The following is a 13,721-nucleotide window of genomic DNA, read 5'->3' on the forward strand; positions in this document are numbered from 1 at the left end:
CAGGTGCCACATTGCGCTCAGAACACTTTACAAATTCCTAGTCTGAAGACCAGATGTATTAAGCCTTGAAAAGTGATAAAATGGAGAGTGATAAACCACCAACCAATCAGCCCCTAACTGCCATGTTACAGGCTGTGTTAAAAAAATGACAGGTAGGAGCTGATTGGTTGGTGGTTTATCACTCTCCATTTTATCACTTTTCAAGACTTAGTAAATCTTGCCCAAGTCCACATGTTTGGTAAAGTATAAAAAAAAAAAAAAAAAACACAAAATAAAAGTGAAAATCTCATGTCGACTTTTCCAAGTATCCACCATTACTATGCCGACAGTTTGCTTGTCTTGAACTTTTGCAAATGTCTACCTTGTGCACATCAACCTTTGGGCCAGTATTCAATGCTCCCGATTCACCGTTTTTTTCACCGAATCGGGCTGTTTTTACTCCTTGCGAGGAATCTTTTTCACTGAAAATCGGGTAATGTGGTAAAACGGGGGTTTTACCGCATTTTCCTATGTACCAATACCCGCCTGCCCCGTTTCCGCATGGCAGGGTATCGCCACCCTCTGGTACCCTGATACCCTGCCTATGGGCTTCTATCGCCGCCGCTGTCCACGCGCCCCCCCTCCCGTCCTCCTTTGATCTCCTCCTCCCCTAGCAGGTGTCACAGCCGGCAGGACATCCGGCTGCAGGGGGGGGAGGAGACGCAGGGAGACCAGATCACAGGTATCGCGGGGGTCTCCGTCACCGCAACCCGATGCTAGCCGCATATGTTAGTACATATGCGGCAGCATCACGGCGGCTGGCAGGAGAAGGGCGGCGATGTATATTAATTTTTTTTTTAATTGATCGGTTCTCCTTTGCAATCGATGTAGGGAAACCATCTGGTCCTCCCACATCGATGGCAAAAGTATTCAACATTGGCCATAAACCATCGATAATTTGAAATCATCGATGGTCGATGGGCATCCCTAGAACTGGAGGGTGGGGGACAGTATGCAGCTCCCGGCAGTGGGTGAGCGTCTCCTCCCACTAGGAGGGAGTGAGAGTGCATGAGAGCAGGAGGCTGTATAATAGTGGTATGTGGGCAAGACATTGATAAAAGTTGTGGTGCTGGTGCAGAGGACCGCGGGGACACTTCTGGCAGTGGCGGAACCTGCAGCGCGACAGCCAGGGCCGGATTTCCCACCTAGGGGCGGCACCTGCTTGTGGCGTTACAGGATCCCCAATTCTCCCGGGGGTCTGTGAAATGCGGGAGCGGGGTCGTGGGGGTCCGTGAATCACGGGAGGGGGCACGGGGGTGCCGTGAATCACGAGAGGGGGGGCGCAGGGGGCGTGAATTGCAGGAAGGGGGGTCGCGGGGATCCGCGAATTGCGGGAGGGGGTTTGTGGGGGTCTGCGAATCGTGGTAAGGGGGGCGCGAATTGCGGGAAGGGGGGTTGTAGGGGGTCCGTGAATCGCGGGAGGGGGGTTCACGGGGGTCCGCGGGAAGGGGGGAGGGGGGGAACCACGGGAGGGGGGGGCACGGGGGTCCGGGGGGGGGGTGCCGCTCACCTACACCATGGTGGATGGTGGGCGTGTACTGTAGCCCTGGCTGGGTGGGGGGCAGTTGATATCAAGGTGGTGGTGGTGTGTATAACACTGGTCTTTTCCCTAGGGGGGGCGAGTTTGTGTATAACGCTGGGTGGGAACGTTATACACACAGGGGATGAGTGACAGATCTATCTAAAATTATAAGAGATATGTATATCCTTAAATAATAAAGTGATATGCGTACCGGATGATACGCTTTGAAATGCTTATAGCAGTATCTTTAAGAATCCCTCCTTTTCCTCTGATCTCCTTTTATCCACAGCTTGCCAGCTCAATTGCAGTATATGGATCCAAGGAAAAGGATAAAGGTATTAATCGCAGTGCTTTGTGCAATCTAGTGATTATTGGTGATATACTGCCACCATGTGGTAAAACGAATGTGGCACACCCAGGGTTAAATGGGAAAAAAAATATATATATATATATATATATATATAACTCACACTAGTCAAGGGTCCGAGGCAGTAGCGCACGCAGGGGGGGTTTCTGAGTACCCAGAAACCCCCCCAGGAGTCTAAGGGCCCTAGGTTGAAAGCTGAGGGTCCCCTCTTTCCATGGGAAGAATTTTAAAAATCGGCCCTTGGGAACCGGAGATATCAGACTTCAAAGCAGTGGTCCCCATCCAAGTCTGTTAATTGTTTTTCCCAGTCAGATATTTCAGGTTCTGTCTGACTTAGAGATTTTCTGATGGTATATTCCAAAAGCTGGGACTCTCCCCCTTTGAAGGACATTAGTAGCTTGTCTCTCCCAGAACCAGAGATATCAGCCTTTCAGCAGCTGGTTACTGCTCCAGCTCCACACACCTGGTATGTAGTTTTATATACTCGGAATATTGCTCTGCCTCCTGATCTCTGATCCCCTAGTCCCCAATACCATTTGGTAGGTGGGATTCTCTAGTTTATAATTCCAATAAAATCTAAGAAATCTATTTTCGGGAACTGGAGATATCTGCAGTCAAGCAAGCTGTCCTCCCACCAGAAAATTATGAATAATAAGCCCACTCCACTATTTATGTTTATTATTATTATTTATATACATTTGGTCTATCTATAATACTTTAACTGACCCGGCATATACTGGGTCAACTAAGTGTCCATCTCCGTGCTTTGCTCCGCCCCTCTGGAAACCCCCTTCTGAAAATCCTGCGTTTGCCCCTGCGAGTACCAACATGGACCCCTGTGTACCTTTCCAGAGTGTGTACCTTAAATACAAAGAATCTCCCAGAAGGGGAAGGACTGGATAGTGTGATATTGTTTAAAAAGTTTTAATGATATGAACAAAAATGAATGGACCCGTGCATTTGAAATAAATTATAGAAAGCTTATCTGATGTTTATATCATACACTGTGGGGAGGTAGGTATTTGTGTCCAAAGCGTGTCTGACGTGTTTCGTCCCTTTAAACAGTTTGTATAGATGACATTTAAAATATTAATTTGTGGCATGTATTAAAATAACATGTGACTGTTACAATAGTGACATCTAGTGGCATATATGCGGAAGCACAGCTATTTTACAGCATAGTGATGATAATATGTTGCTATGAGAGAGTAATATTACTGTTCGGTCAAACCTTACACGCCGTTTGTTCCAATGGAATACTTATCTCACTCACTCCTGCATTTAGTTCACGGATTTCTTACTGTGTTCTTAGAATTTATAATAATTTGTATACCATTGTGACCTTCAGGAAAAAAAGAGGCTGTCTCCTTCGGCTTCTACGCTTGGGTGTTATAAGCTGCAGCTTCTCAGTGCTTTAAATGTTCAGCTTCAACCCACCATAAATCACCAGCTTGCTTCATAGTTATCGCCCTAGGTGTGTAACATGTATTCTTCAGGCCTGCTAAACACATTTTGCTATTTAATACACCATGCGCAACACCCATTTGCATGCGCGTGGGTCCTGCATCAACCTCAACACGGTGCTTCCTGAGTCGGGTTATGGTATTTTAGATCTACAATGTCTAGGTCTACAGTCATATGGTCGATCAGTAATGGTCGACAGTCAAAAGATCGACAGGGTCAAAAGGACAACAGGGAAAAGGTTTACATGGCGTGGATAAGAAAACATAGTGGTGGAGGGACAATGAGGAGAAAAGTTTAACCCCGTCTACCTTTTGACTGTAGAACCTTTGGACAGTCAACCTTTTGACACTGGTGACCTTTGAACCCTGTCCACCCTTTTTACTGTTGACCAATAGTGGTCAACTTTATGACTGTCAACCTAGAGTCAATCTGAGTCGTTTGGGGAAGAGAAGCCCAAAGAAACAAAAGCGATATGTGCACCACATCCACCTGGGTGCCGGACGGCTCCCCGACAGTCATTACTCTGACATCGGAATCCCGACTGCTCCCTCATGGGGGTCTGCGAGCCCGCAAGGGGCTTCATTGCGCTCCCCCCGCTGTGCAGTCGGGATTCCGACGTCGGAGAAATGACTGTCGGAATCCCGACTGTTGGGGTGTCATACCACACCCATTCACCTCGAATCACTGGCAGATACAGGGGAGGGGGTGGGGGGTTTCACTTGGGCATGTCCCAACCCAATCCCTCACCCCCTCGTAGTTTTTAGCATTTTTCTATTTTTCCTGCTGCAGTCACCGTTAGAATGAATAGAGCCAGTGAGCACTAGGACCCACCGTGGCTCTACAGGTGGCTGACTACAGTCTACAGTATGTGCCCTTGTGACTGTTTATGTGCTGTCTTCTAGCACACACCATTGGGATTATTCAGGGTTTCTTCTGCAGAAACTGCATAGATCAGTGTTCTCTAAGCTTAATTGCGCATGAGCTACTTGAGACCAAATAAACCTTCTGAAGAACTGCTAAAAAGATTTGGAATAAAGAAAAAAAAATGTAAAACAAAAAAACTGCCTGAGAACCAAAAATTGCCCGACATTATGACACACCACAATACCACACATCGTAATGTCCGACACATGCATACCTTCCAAGTTCACCAGAAGACAAAAAAGACCCAAATTTTGAAGGCACCATTTTTGCTAATGTGGGGGCATGGCCAGTGTTGTGTGAGCTACTGGCCATGCCCCCAGCCCCTCTGCCTAAATAGATGCCGTGTGCATGCACACAGTGTCTACAGCAGGCATTCCCAACCACGGTCCGGCAAGGCACACCAACAGTGCAGGTTTTGTAGATATCCAGGCTTGAGCACAGGTGACTTAATTAGTATCTGAGGGATTCTGATTAAACCATCTGTGCTGAAGCCTGGATATCACGAAAACCTGCACTGTTGGTGTACCTTGAGGACCGTGGTTGGGAATGGCTGGTCTACAGAGCCAGCACAACCGCTAGGTGAAGGGAGGAATATCTTATAACTCTTAATGAAACATGCTATCTTGGAATGCATGGATGTTTATGTAAGCCACTTTTATTACCATTCATTGTAGTAGGGGGGTTGGGATTGGGTGGGAAGAGTCCAATTAAGGAGTCCACATGCATTTATAGATCAGTACATAGGCTGTGGCCGAATAAGCTGTGTGCATGGTTTAGTAGTGCATAATAGTTTTGAAGTGCGGCATAATTTAAATATAACTGTAGCGTTATACTGGCGTTACACTGAAGTGAAACAGAAGGACAAAACAAAAACTGAGAAAACCAAAGACTGCTTTGAGTGAGTTCAATTCATTCTCACAACATACTGATCCTGGCTACTTAATCTGGCTATTCAACCATAATATCATCATTTTTACATCTGTAGACAACTTTTACTATTACTGTTAATAATTGTATGTGTACGGTCAGTTTTGAAAATGCCCAGCTGTACCTCTAATGACTTCACCTCTCCTGCTCTTCCATTGATAGTAGGTGTTCCCCAAAATTTTATTCTTGGCCCTCTTCTCTATACGTCCTCTCTGGGTGAGCTTATTTGCTCACTCGACGTCCACTATCACATCTATGCTGATAACACTGAAATCTACCGCTCCTCTCCTGATCTCTCTCCCTCTATCCTCACTCATATCTCCAACTGTCTCTCTTCTATCTACTCTTGGATGACCCAGTGCTTTTTTTAGACTTAAAATATCAGAGACTAAGCTGACCTCTTCCCACCCTCCTGCATAAAACCCGACCATCTCTCATCCTAACCTGTTTTTGCTCACCTCTTTCCCTTCTGTGTCACCCCTGTCTGTCTAACCCTCCCCTTTAGAATGTAAGCTCTCACGAGCAGGGCCCTCTCTCCTCATGTGCCTTTCTTAGAATATATAAATCACTGCCACCCTGATGATTGCTTCAGTGTCCTGTCCCCTGATGCAACTATCCGTATTAACCATGTACTTGTCCTAAACTGTCTTGTGCTGTAATTTGTTATTTGTTTTTGCTCATAACTATGCTCGGTACATATGAGTTATCCGGGCGCCCGATTTCTAAATCGGGTCGGATCGGGCACATCGCATCGCATGCGACCATCGGATGCGATGCGATGCGATGACCCGATTTTTCCATAGGAATCAATGTTAAAATGGACTGAGTCCATTTTAACATGGAATTCAATGGGAAAAAGGGGTCCTTTTCATACCCCTACTATCCAAGTGGGCATGGAGTTGGATATAAACCTGTGGCGAGCGTAGCGAGCCACCGAGCCCGAAGCGTGGCGAGCCCCGCGAGGGGACATAGAATACCGTCCCCTCGCGGGCCTCGCTACGCTCGCCACAGGTTTATATCCAACTCCATGCCCACTTGGATAGTAGGGGTATGAAAAGGACCCCTTTTTCCCATTGAATTCCATGTTAAAATGGACTCAGTCCATTTTAACATTGATTCCTATGGAATCGGATCATCGCATCCGATGGTCGCATGCGATGCGATGCGATATCGCATCGCATCTGATTGTATGCCTTAACTTAAGGCATACAATCAAAAAATCGGGCGCCCGGATAACTCATAAGTACCCTATGCTCTGTAAAGCGCTGCGGAATATGTATGCGCTATATAAGAAACGGTTAATAATAAATAAATAATAAAAAGAGTTCCAGCCCCAGCCCAGGGACACCCAGAAAAAAGGGACGTTCCTGCAAAAATTTAAGGCAGTTGAGAGGTATGCCTAATGCCACGGACCGCATTGCCCCTGACACAATATGATGCACATGATGTCCCATAGTAAAGCTTAGAATAAAATTACCTGCTCGTTGCCAAGAGGTCAATGCTTGCACAACGTCGTAGTTTTACCCAGCGCACCCCTCCACTTCGGAGGAGACAGGCTATAGAGGTCAAATTAGGACCTCTTTGCATCTGACAGAAAGCACAGCGCAGCAGCGTTACCCAGAAGTGCATAGTGCTGTGCTCCCTGGCGGGAGGAGAGCAGTGGTTGAGCTACCAGTAGCTCGCGAGTGACGGGATGGCAGCCACTGGCATAGATTTAATACAATCTGCATCTATCAGGTGAGCTCTTTCTTACTGCCTTCATAGGGTATGACCTATACAAGCATGTATAATGTTCTATAGGGAATGCTGAGTATTTGCTGTGGATCTATAGTAGGAATGAATGCAGCATGTTTGAAAGTGTGTGTTAACACACTGTACCATTTTTTTGACCAAATTCATTGAAAGACATTTCCCTTGAACCCAGCGTCCTGGATGAAAGATATTGACAACAGACGAAAGATATAGCTACAGTTTATAGGCTCTTTTTGAAAGATATCCAAATTGAGCTGCATGCACAGTTGACAAACAATCTTGATGAACAACTGGCAGGTATGTGCATCATCATTCGTCTCAGTCACACTGAAAGATATTTTGACCAATTTCGTTCAGAATGACCGAAATGAACAAAATTGGTCAAAAAAATTGTACAGTGCATATGCACCGACAGTAATAACTACAGCTGTGCACGGGCTAGGTGATTTGGGTCCTGTGACAGTTAGTACTAGACCTGTGCACCAGCTAGGTGATTTGGAAAACCTGGACCGTTGGTAGATCTCAAGGACTGGTTTGGTCAGCCCTGGTCTAGTATCTATTGTATATACTGTGGGCCTGATTGAAGTTATATAAAGAAATAAACAGATTTTATATTAAGTAGCATTTATTTTTTCCTTCCTGTTTATTTGTAATAGAGTTTAGGAAACAATATACAAAGCCAACATACTCCAATTAAAAGGTAACAGTGGTTTGAATTAATCACAAAAATTGATAATTCGGTGGTGGTGGCAGTGGTGGTGAGAGCGGCAGTCTGCACACAACTGGAAGAGCAAAAGCAACAGCACCTATTAAAATTAAATCATAACATCAAGACCAGTAAAAAACAAACACAGAACAGCTGATGAGGGACACACCAACGTGGTTAAGGGGTATCGAACTTTTGGATCCGTCTGAAAAAAAAAAAAGCTTATAAAAACTGGACTCAGTCTGTTGCAGCCAACATTTTCAGCATGACTCATTTCAAATTTGCGTTAATATTTATACCAATACATGGGAAATAGATTTGTTTAAAAGAGAATAAATGCATCCCATAAGCAGCAATAGCAACTGTGCCACCTTCGTGCTAAACAAGTCTTAAGAACTAATGGAAAGCTGCCTATCGAGTATCAAATGTCTTAAGGCCTGTAGAAGAACTGGAAACGTTTCCTAAATCATAAATAACACAAAGATCACCTCAGAGGGGGACAATTGATTTTTTTTATAATACATTTAAGCAACTTTAATTATAAAAATAATAACAAACAAAGCCTGGTTTTTACATGAACAGTTTGATATTTAATACATACCTATATGAAATAAAAGAAAAACCAGTGCTCTCTTTAAACAGGTTTATTACAACAGATACAATTCACATCTGACTAGCTTGTTTTCCTCTGTTCCCCCACACAACCATTTGAAGTATATTTTTAAATGGGCAAAAAACTTAATTCTTTTTTTCTCTCTCTATATCATGGCTGAGCAAATAATGTGCTGGTAGCACGACACGCATCTTATCACAGGCTGCATGTGGAAATACTTCAATAATTTATACAAACAAGTGGGTTTTTCGATCAATCACTGCAATGTTAAGCTACTGTACACAGGAATGAAAAAATATATAGAAAAAAAGTGCCATAGCAACAGTGCCATAAAAGGAGAAAATTCAATGCATGGAAAAATAATATTAAGTCTAATAGTTGGGAGGAACACTTTCCAGGAAAATATTTCTTAGCAAAAATAACAATGAAGCACTGGTTTTAAACAAGGCTGGGGTGAGAGATTGACGTCTAGCACAAATGGTTGTTTTTTTTTTATTTTGTACACTGGTTTGAGATCATTTCAGACACAGATACATTTGCTTTGTGCCGGTATCTAAATTTCTGGAAAAGCAAGATTTCTGGATGATAAATTAAACAGAAGATGTCTAGATTCGCAGACAAGCTTACATGAAAAAAGGCTAGGTTTTTTTTTCTTTTTTTTTTTAACCACCTCAGCATTGATTAGTTTTGGATGTCAAAGCTCTGATACACATGGGCATCCCATGGCTTCAATCTACAAAACATATTTACAACGTGAAGGATACATCTACAAGAAATCTACATTTCAAGGGTTTTACAAAAATCACTTTTGTATCTTCCCCCTGAATTCACGCCCTCCAGTCCCACTCCCCTGAAGTGTCCACTGCCCAGGCTCAACGGTCCAAAGTCTACTCATACGCAGCTCAAAAGTGTTGAGGCTGGGCCCTCTCTCCGTTATACAGTCCTATGTCCACGTGCAAGATGACTTCACACCATGAAGGAATTCTGGTTTTTAAGTTTTTCAAGTTCTTTAATTTGCTGTCTCAAAAACAGTATCCTAGAGGGAGAAAGAAATACACTGTGATTTAAAGCTGTAGTGTCAAACTATAAAACAATGGTTATGATTAACCGTAGCCTAATGGGTATCATGCAAATATGACAAGTCCCTCAACTGCCTGAAACTATAGAGCAGTGGTTCTCGAACTCTGTCCTTCAGGACCCCACACAGTTCACGTTTTCCAGGTCACCCAACTGGTGCACTCATTACTGACTGACATTTTAAAAGATCCACAGATGGAGCTAATTATTTCACTTAATTATGTGAGGAGGCCTGCAAAACATGCACTGCGCGGGGTCCTGAGGACTGACTTCGAGAGCCTGTGCTATAAGACTATAACAGTCACTTCCTGTAGACCAGATGGTTATTGTATTGTATAATCACTTATTGCAATATTATTTTAAAGAGGTTCACTCACTGCCAACATCAATTGACTTGTGTGCTGCTAAATCACTGGCCAGCATGGTTGGTTTAATGCTTGGTGTAATGGCTACCATACTGCCTCACAGCACTGTAGTCTTAGGTTCAATTCCCACCATGACCCTAAAACAAGTTTGTATATATTCTTCATGTACTTGCATGGATTTTTTTTCTGGGTACTCCAGTTTCTTCCCACACTACCAAATTATAGTGGTAGGTTAAAATGGCCTACTGTGTGTATGGTAAGAAAAATAGATTGTAAGCTCCAATGGGGCAATGACTGGCATGATAACCCAAATAGTCTTTGAAGTACTGCGGAACCAGGGCTGTGGAGTCGAGGAGTTGGAGGAAATTTCGAGTACCTGGGGTCGGAGTCGGCAAACAATGCACCGACTCCGACAATTATAATTAATGACTTCTCTACTGTAAGAATAAAGACCAATGCACGCAGTGCCTCACGTAACCGCAAAACGAACACGTTAAGTGACCGTGAAAAAGCATGCTTTTCATGTGCTTCACTATATGGCACGCAACGCACAATTTGGAGCACCAATACTTATAAATGTATTCTCCCTTGTAGTTTACAACTTATTTCAAACGTTCAATAAGGTTCTCAATACCTCGTTGGTAGAAATCACCTGGTGTAGACTCGAAAAATTCATTCAGCCAAGCTCTCCCACCATACGCACAACATCTTTTTACGCGGATGAAGATCTTGTTTCATGCGCGGGGTCGTTTGTTTACCTTGGCTAAGCCATTCCTTACGCTGGTTCATATTGATGTACAGGCACCATTTTTCGTCGCCAGTAACGATTCGGTAAAGAAGCTTCCCAGCCTCTAGTTTCTGTAGTAATAATATGTATGTTGCCTTTCTTTCCTTCAAGGAATGTATCAAATACATTCGCATATTAATACAGAGGAGTCGGAGTCGAGGAGTTGGGGTCGGAACATTTATCTACCGACTCCACAGCCCTGTGCGGAACATGTGCACTATGTAACTAATGGTGTGTACACACTTGTACAATCTGCATGAGATCCAGATGAGATTTTGACTATATAGTCAAAATCTCATCTGGATCTCATGCAGAAAGTCTTGGCTGCATAGACTAGTGCAGATCTGCACTATATGTATGCAGATGGTCTAAATTGTATACATAGTCCAAATTGTATACATAGTCCAAATCTCATCTGGATCTCATGCAGATTGTACAAGTGTGTACACAGCATAACTGGTAATAATAAACGTGATCTGCATTATTCATATAAAATTACTAGGAAGTAGGTTATTGACCCTCAGTGACTAAAGCAAATGCACCTTTTCCATCTGCGAGTGGCTCAATAGAAAAGGGTTAACCTGGGCCCAATAACTCAGCAATACAATCTTGGCTAGCTTGCAGGGTTGGTTCTGGAAAGGACGCAGGTCACAGTGCACTTTAAACAGGTAAGCCAAGTCAATGGCGGAAGAAGTCTCCCGTTGAAGTATAGATAAAACCCGTTGTGTAACTTCTGGTTCCGTCTGCAGCTTAATCAGCGTCTCTTATCCCAGTGGTTCCCAAACTGTGCGCCTAGGCTCCCTGGGGTGCCTCGGAGCACTTGCAGGGGTGCCTCAGGTTGGTGGTCCAGAATCAGTTCAAGTTATTTATGGCCAATGAAATGGGTAAAATCAGTGAATGTGGCTTCCAATTAAGAATATGTGGCTAAACAGAAGTGAATCATGTTTCTCACCACATAACTGGACCTAAGGAAAACATTTAAAATCACAACTTATTTAATATTTTTCCTGAAATTAGTAACCAACTTTTGGCCTAGGGATGCCTTGAAAAATATTCTGTTACTTTAGGGTGCCGTGATTCAAAATGTTTGGGAACCAACCAGAAATCCATTGGAGCTACCCGCGCTGCCCTCCGGCATCAGCGTTCATCTGCCACGCGCTGACAAGGGTGGAGGAAGCAGCGGCATTAATCCTACAGGTGTTAGCAGGAACCCCGGAGATAGTACACAGCCAGAGGCCAGACACAGAGTGACCCTGACCGGGAACTACTCCACCTTAATATAAAGGGCGTGCATACCGCCTTCATCCACACTCCACTCAGTAGTACTGTGAATTTCAAATTGAGAGGAGGGGGTAATCATAAATGAAAAGCCTAACCAAGGGGTACAGGAGAGAAAAAAAGGTTAGGAACTGCTGGTTTAGTACATAGGGAGAGCCGCCACAGGGAGATTACCTCATCCCAAAGCATCAGCGCTACACCTGAGAGTGGTGAAGTCACCGCCCTTGCAATAACCTGGGTCCTGGCACTAGTCTGAAAGATGTCTCCTCTGGGTTGCACCCATATACAAAATCATTTTAAATGGGAGAGGGGTATAAATAGAGGTATAAATAACTCCGGAAAATGGATTCTGGCAATACTTCCTCCACAGTTGAGCACTACAGCAATGATTATTTCTGGCAGCTAACAGATGACATCACTACTATGCAAATTTGCAGGAAACCACAATACACTAATAACGCCAATGGAGAGCCGGTTGCTTATTTCACTACGAATAAGATTCAAGGCACAGACACAAAAATGCAATACAACGTGAGATAAATAGCCGAGACACATTAAAATCCAGTCATTACAATTGTGTCCCTAAATATTCCATGAAAACAAAACTTGACACGGTAAGGAAACAAAACTACTAACCTCTGCTCACGCAAAGTCGCTTGAATTTCACATACTCGAACTAAAGACCTTAAATTTTTCAACTCTGTACAAATTTCTGACATGTGAATGCTCCCCATGTTGTGGGCTTCTTCACGTAACCTTGATGCCTAAAACAAAGCAAAATATATTGTATTTAGATTACAAGCAAAGAAAATAAACATTCTACATTGTGTTATAACATGTAGACCAACAAGGAAAGGATGAGATATTGAAAGACCAGATGCAGCAGGTATTTCCTAACTGTTGACAAGCACTGAACACTAACTAGATCACAGCGCCATCTAGTGCTCTATGTCTGACTGCAGACAAAGTAGAACCTCAAAAAGAAGCAAAAGCTCATCTTGGATTAACAGGAGAAATATCTGTATGCATATACTACCACTAGCCAAACAGTAGCTCTACCACTGATCACCAATGTCTACTGCAGTGCTAATGACACTGTGCAATGTGAGCAGTGCTGTAACACAGCTTCTATGGACATTGCCAAAACTGCAATGCAAGCAGTGCAGTAACACAGAATCTATGGATAATCCCAACACTGTGCAAATGGGAGCAGTGCTTAAGATTCTATGGACATGAAGCATGAAACATTTAAAACAAAACCATTAAAAAAAAAAAAAAAAAAGCGTATCATACAATATATAACATCAATGCCATAGTTACCGGTGAACAGACCACCAGTATAAAACAAATCATTTGTAAGATTAGAAAACAATTGGAGGAGGAGGTGGCAAAAGCAAACTTGCACAAAATCACACATATTAGAGACCATATGTCCACCCTCTGGTACATTGGTCCTAGTGCGTGGCACTGCTCTTCATTTAACATGGCATATTAATTATACAGATAACTAGGATAGCCCCTGTATTGTCCTGGAAACCCTTATACTCCGTATTTGCCTGCATAAAGCAAGCAGCATAAAAACTAAGCTCCTTTAGGATGATCACCTACAGTATTATTAAACATCATCACTGGTTGTGCGAGTCAACTTAAGCAAAGTGCAGACAAACTGGGAGTATAAATGCTGCATTCAACACAAGCACAAGCACAAACCAACGCAGGTTAAGAACGTCGGTCAAGATTGTTCTGCAGATCAGTGTCTTGCAGTCACCTAGACATTATGCCCAGGCAGCAGAGTGAAAACCACTGCGATACGCTGCCAATGCTTGGTACACAGCTTCCTGCTTGCCAACATCAGTCACTGGCATTAGCAGCAGGAGGGACAGACAGACATGGTAAGTAG

At 43.6% G+C, this 13,721-nt stretch overlaps 1 protein-coding gene across 4 annotated transcripts in view; it reads right to left on the minus strand.

Annotated features, from left to right (window-relative positions):
* Positions 1 to 8,330: 8,330 nt before the first annotated feature.
* WAC (WW domain containing adaptor with coiled-coil) overlaps positions 8,331 to 13,721 on the minus strand; it is a 62,481-nt gene continuing 57,090 nt past the window's right edge. For 3 of the 4 annotated variants that reach the window (XM_083188908.1, XM_083188905.1, XM_083188906.1), the window contains 2 exons: positions 12,458 to 12,585; positions 8,331 to 9,350 (listed from right to left, as the gene is read on the minus strand). In XM_083188908.1, the coding sequence (XP_083045034.1) occupies positions 9,281 to 9,350; positions 12,458 to 12,585 (198 nt within the window). In that variant the 3' untranslated portion in view covers positions 8,331 to 9,280. The remainder of the gene's footprint in view (positions 9,351 to 12,457; positions 12,586 to 13,721) is intronic. The other variant, XM_083188907.1, reaches the window with a different exon arrangement.

This window comes from Crinia signifera, chromosome 5 (assembly GCF_055691185.1).
Source record: "Crinia signifera chromosome 5, ASM5569118v1, whole genome shotgun sequence".
Lineage (NCBI taxonomy): Eukaryota > Metazoa > Chordata > Amphibia > Anura > Myobatrachidae > Crinia > Crinia signifera.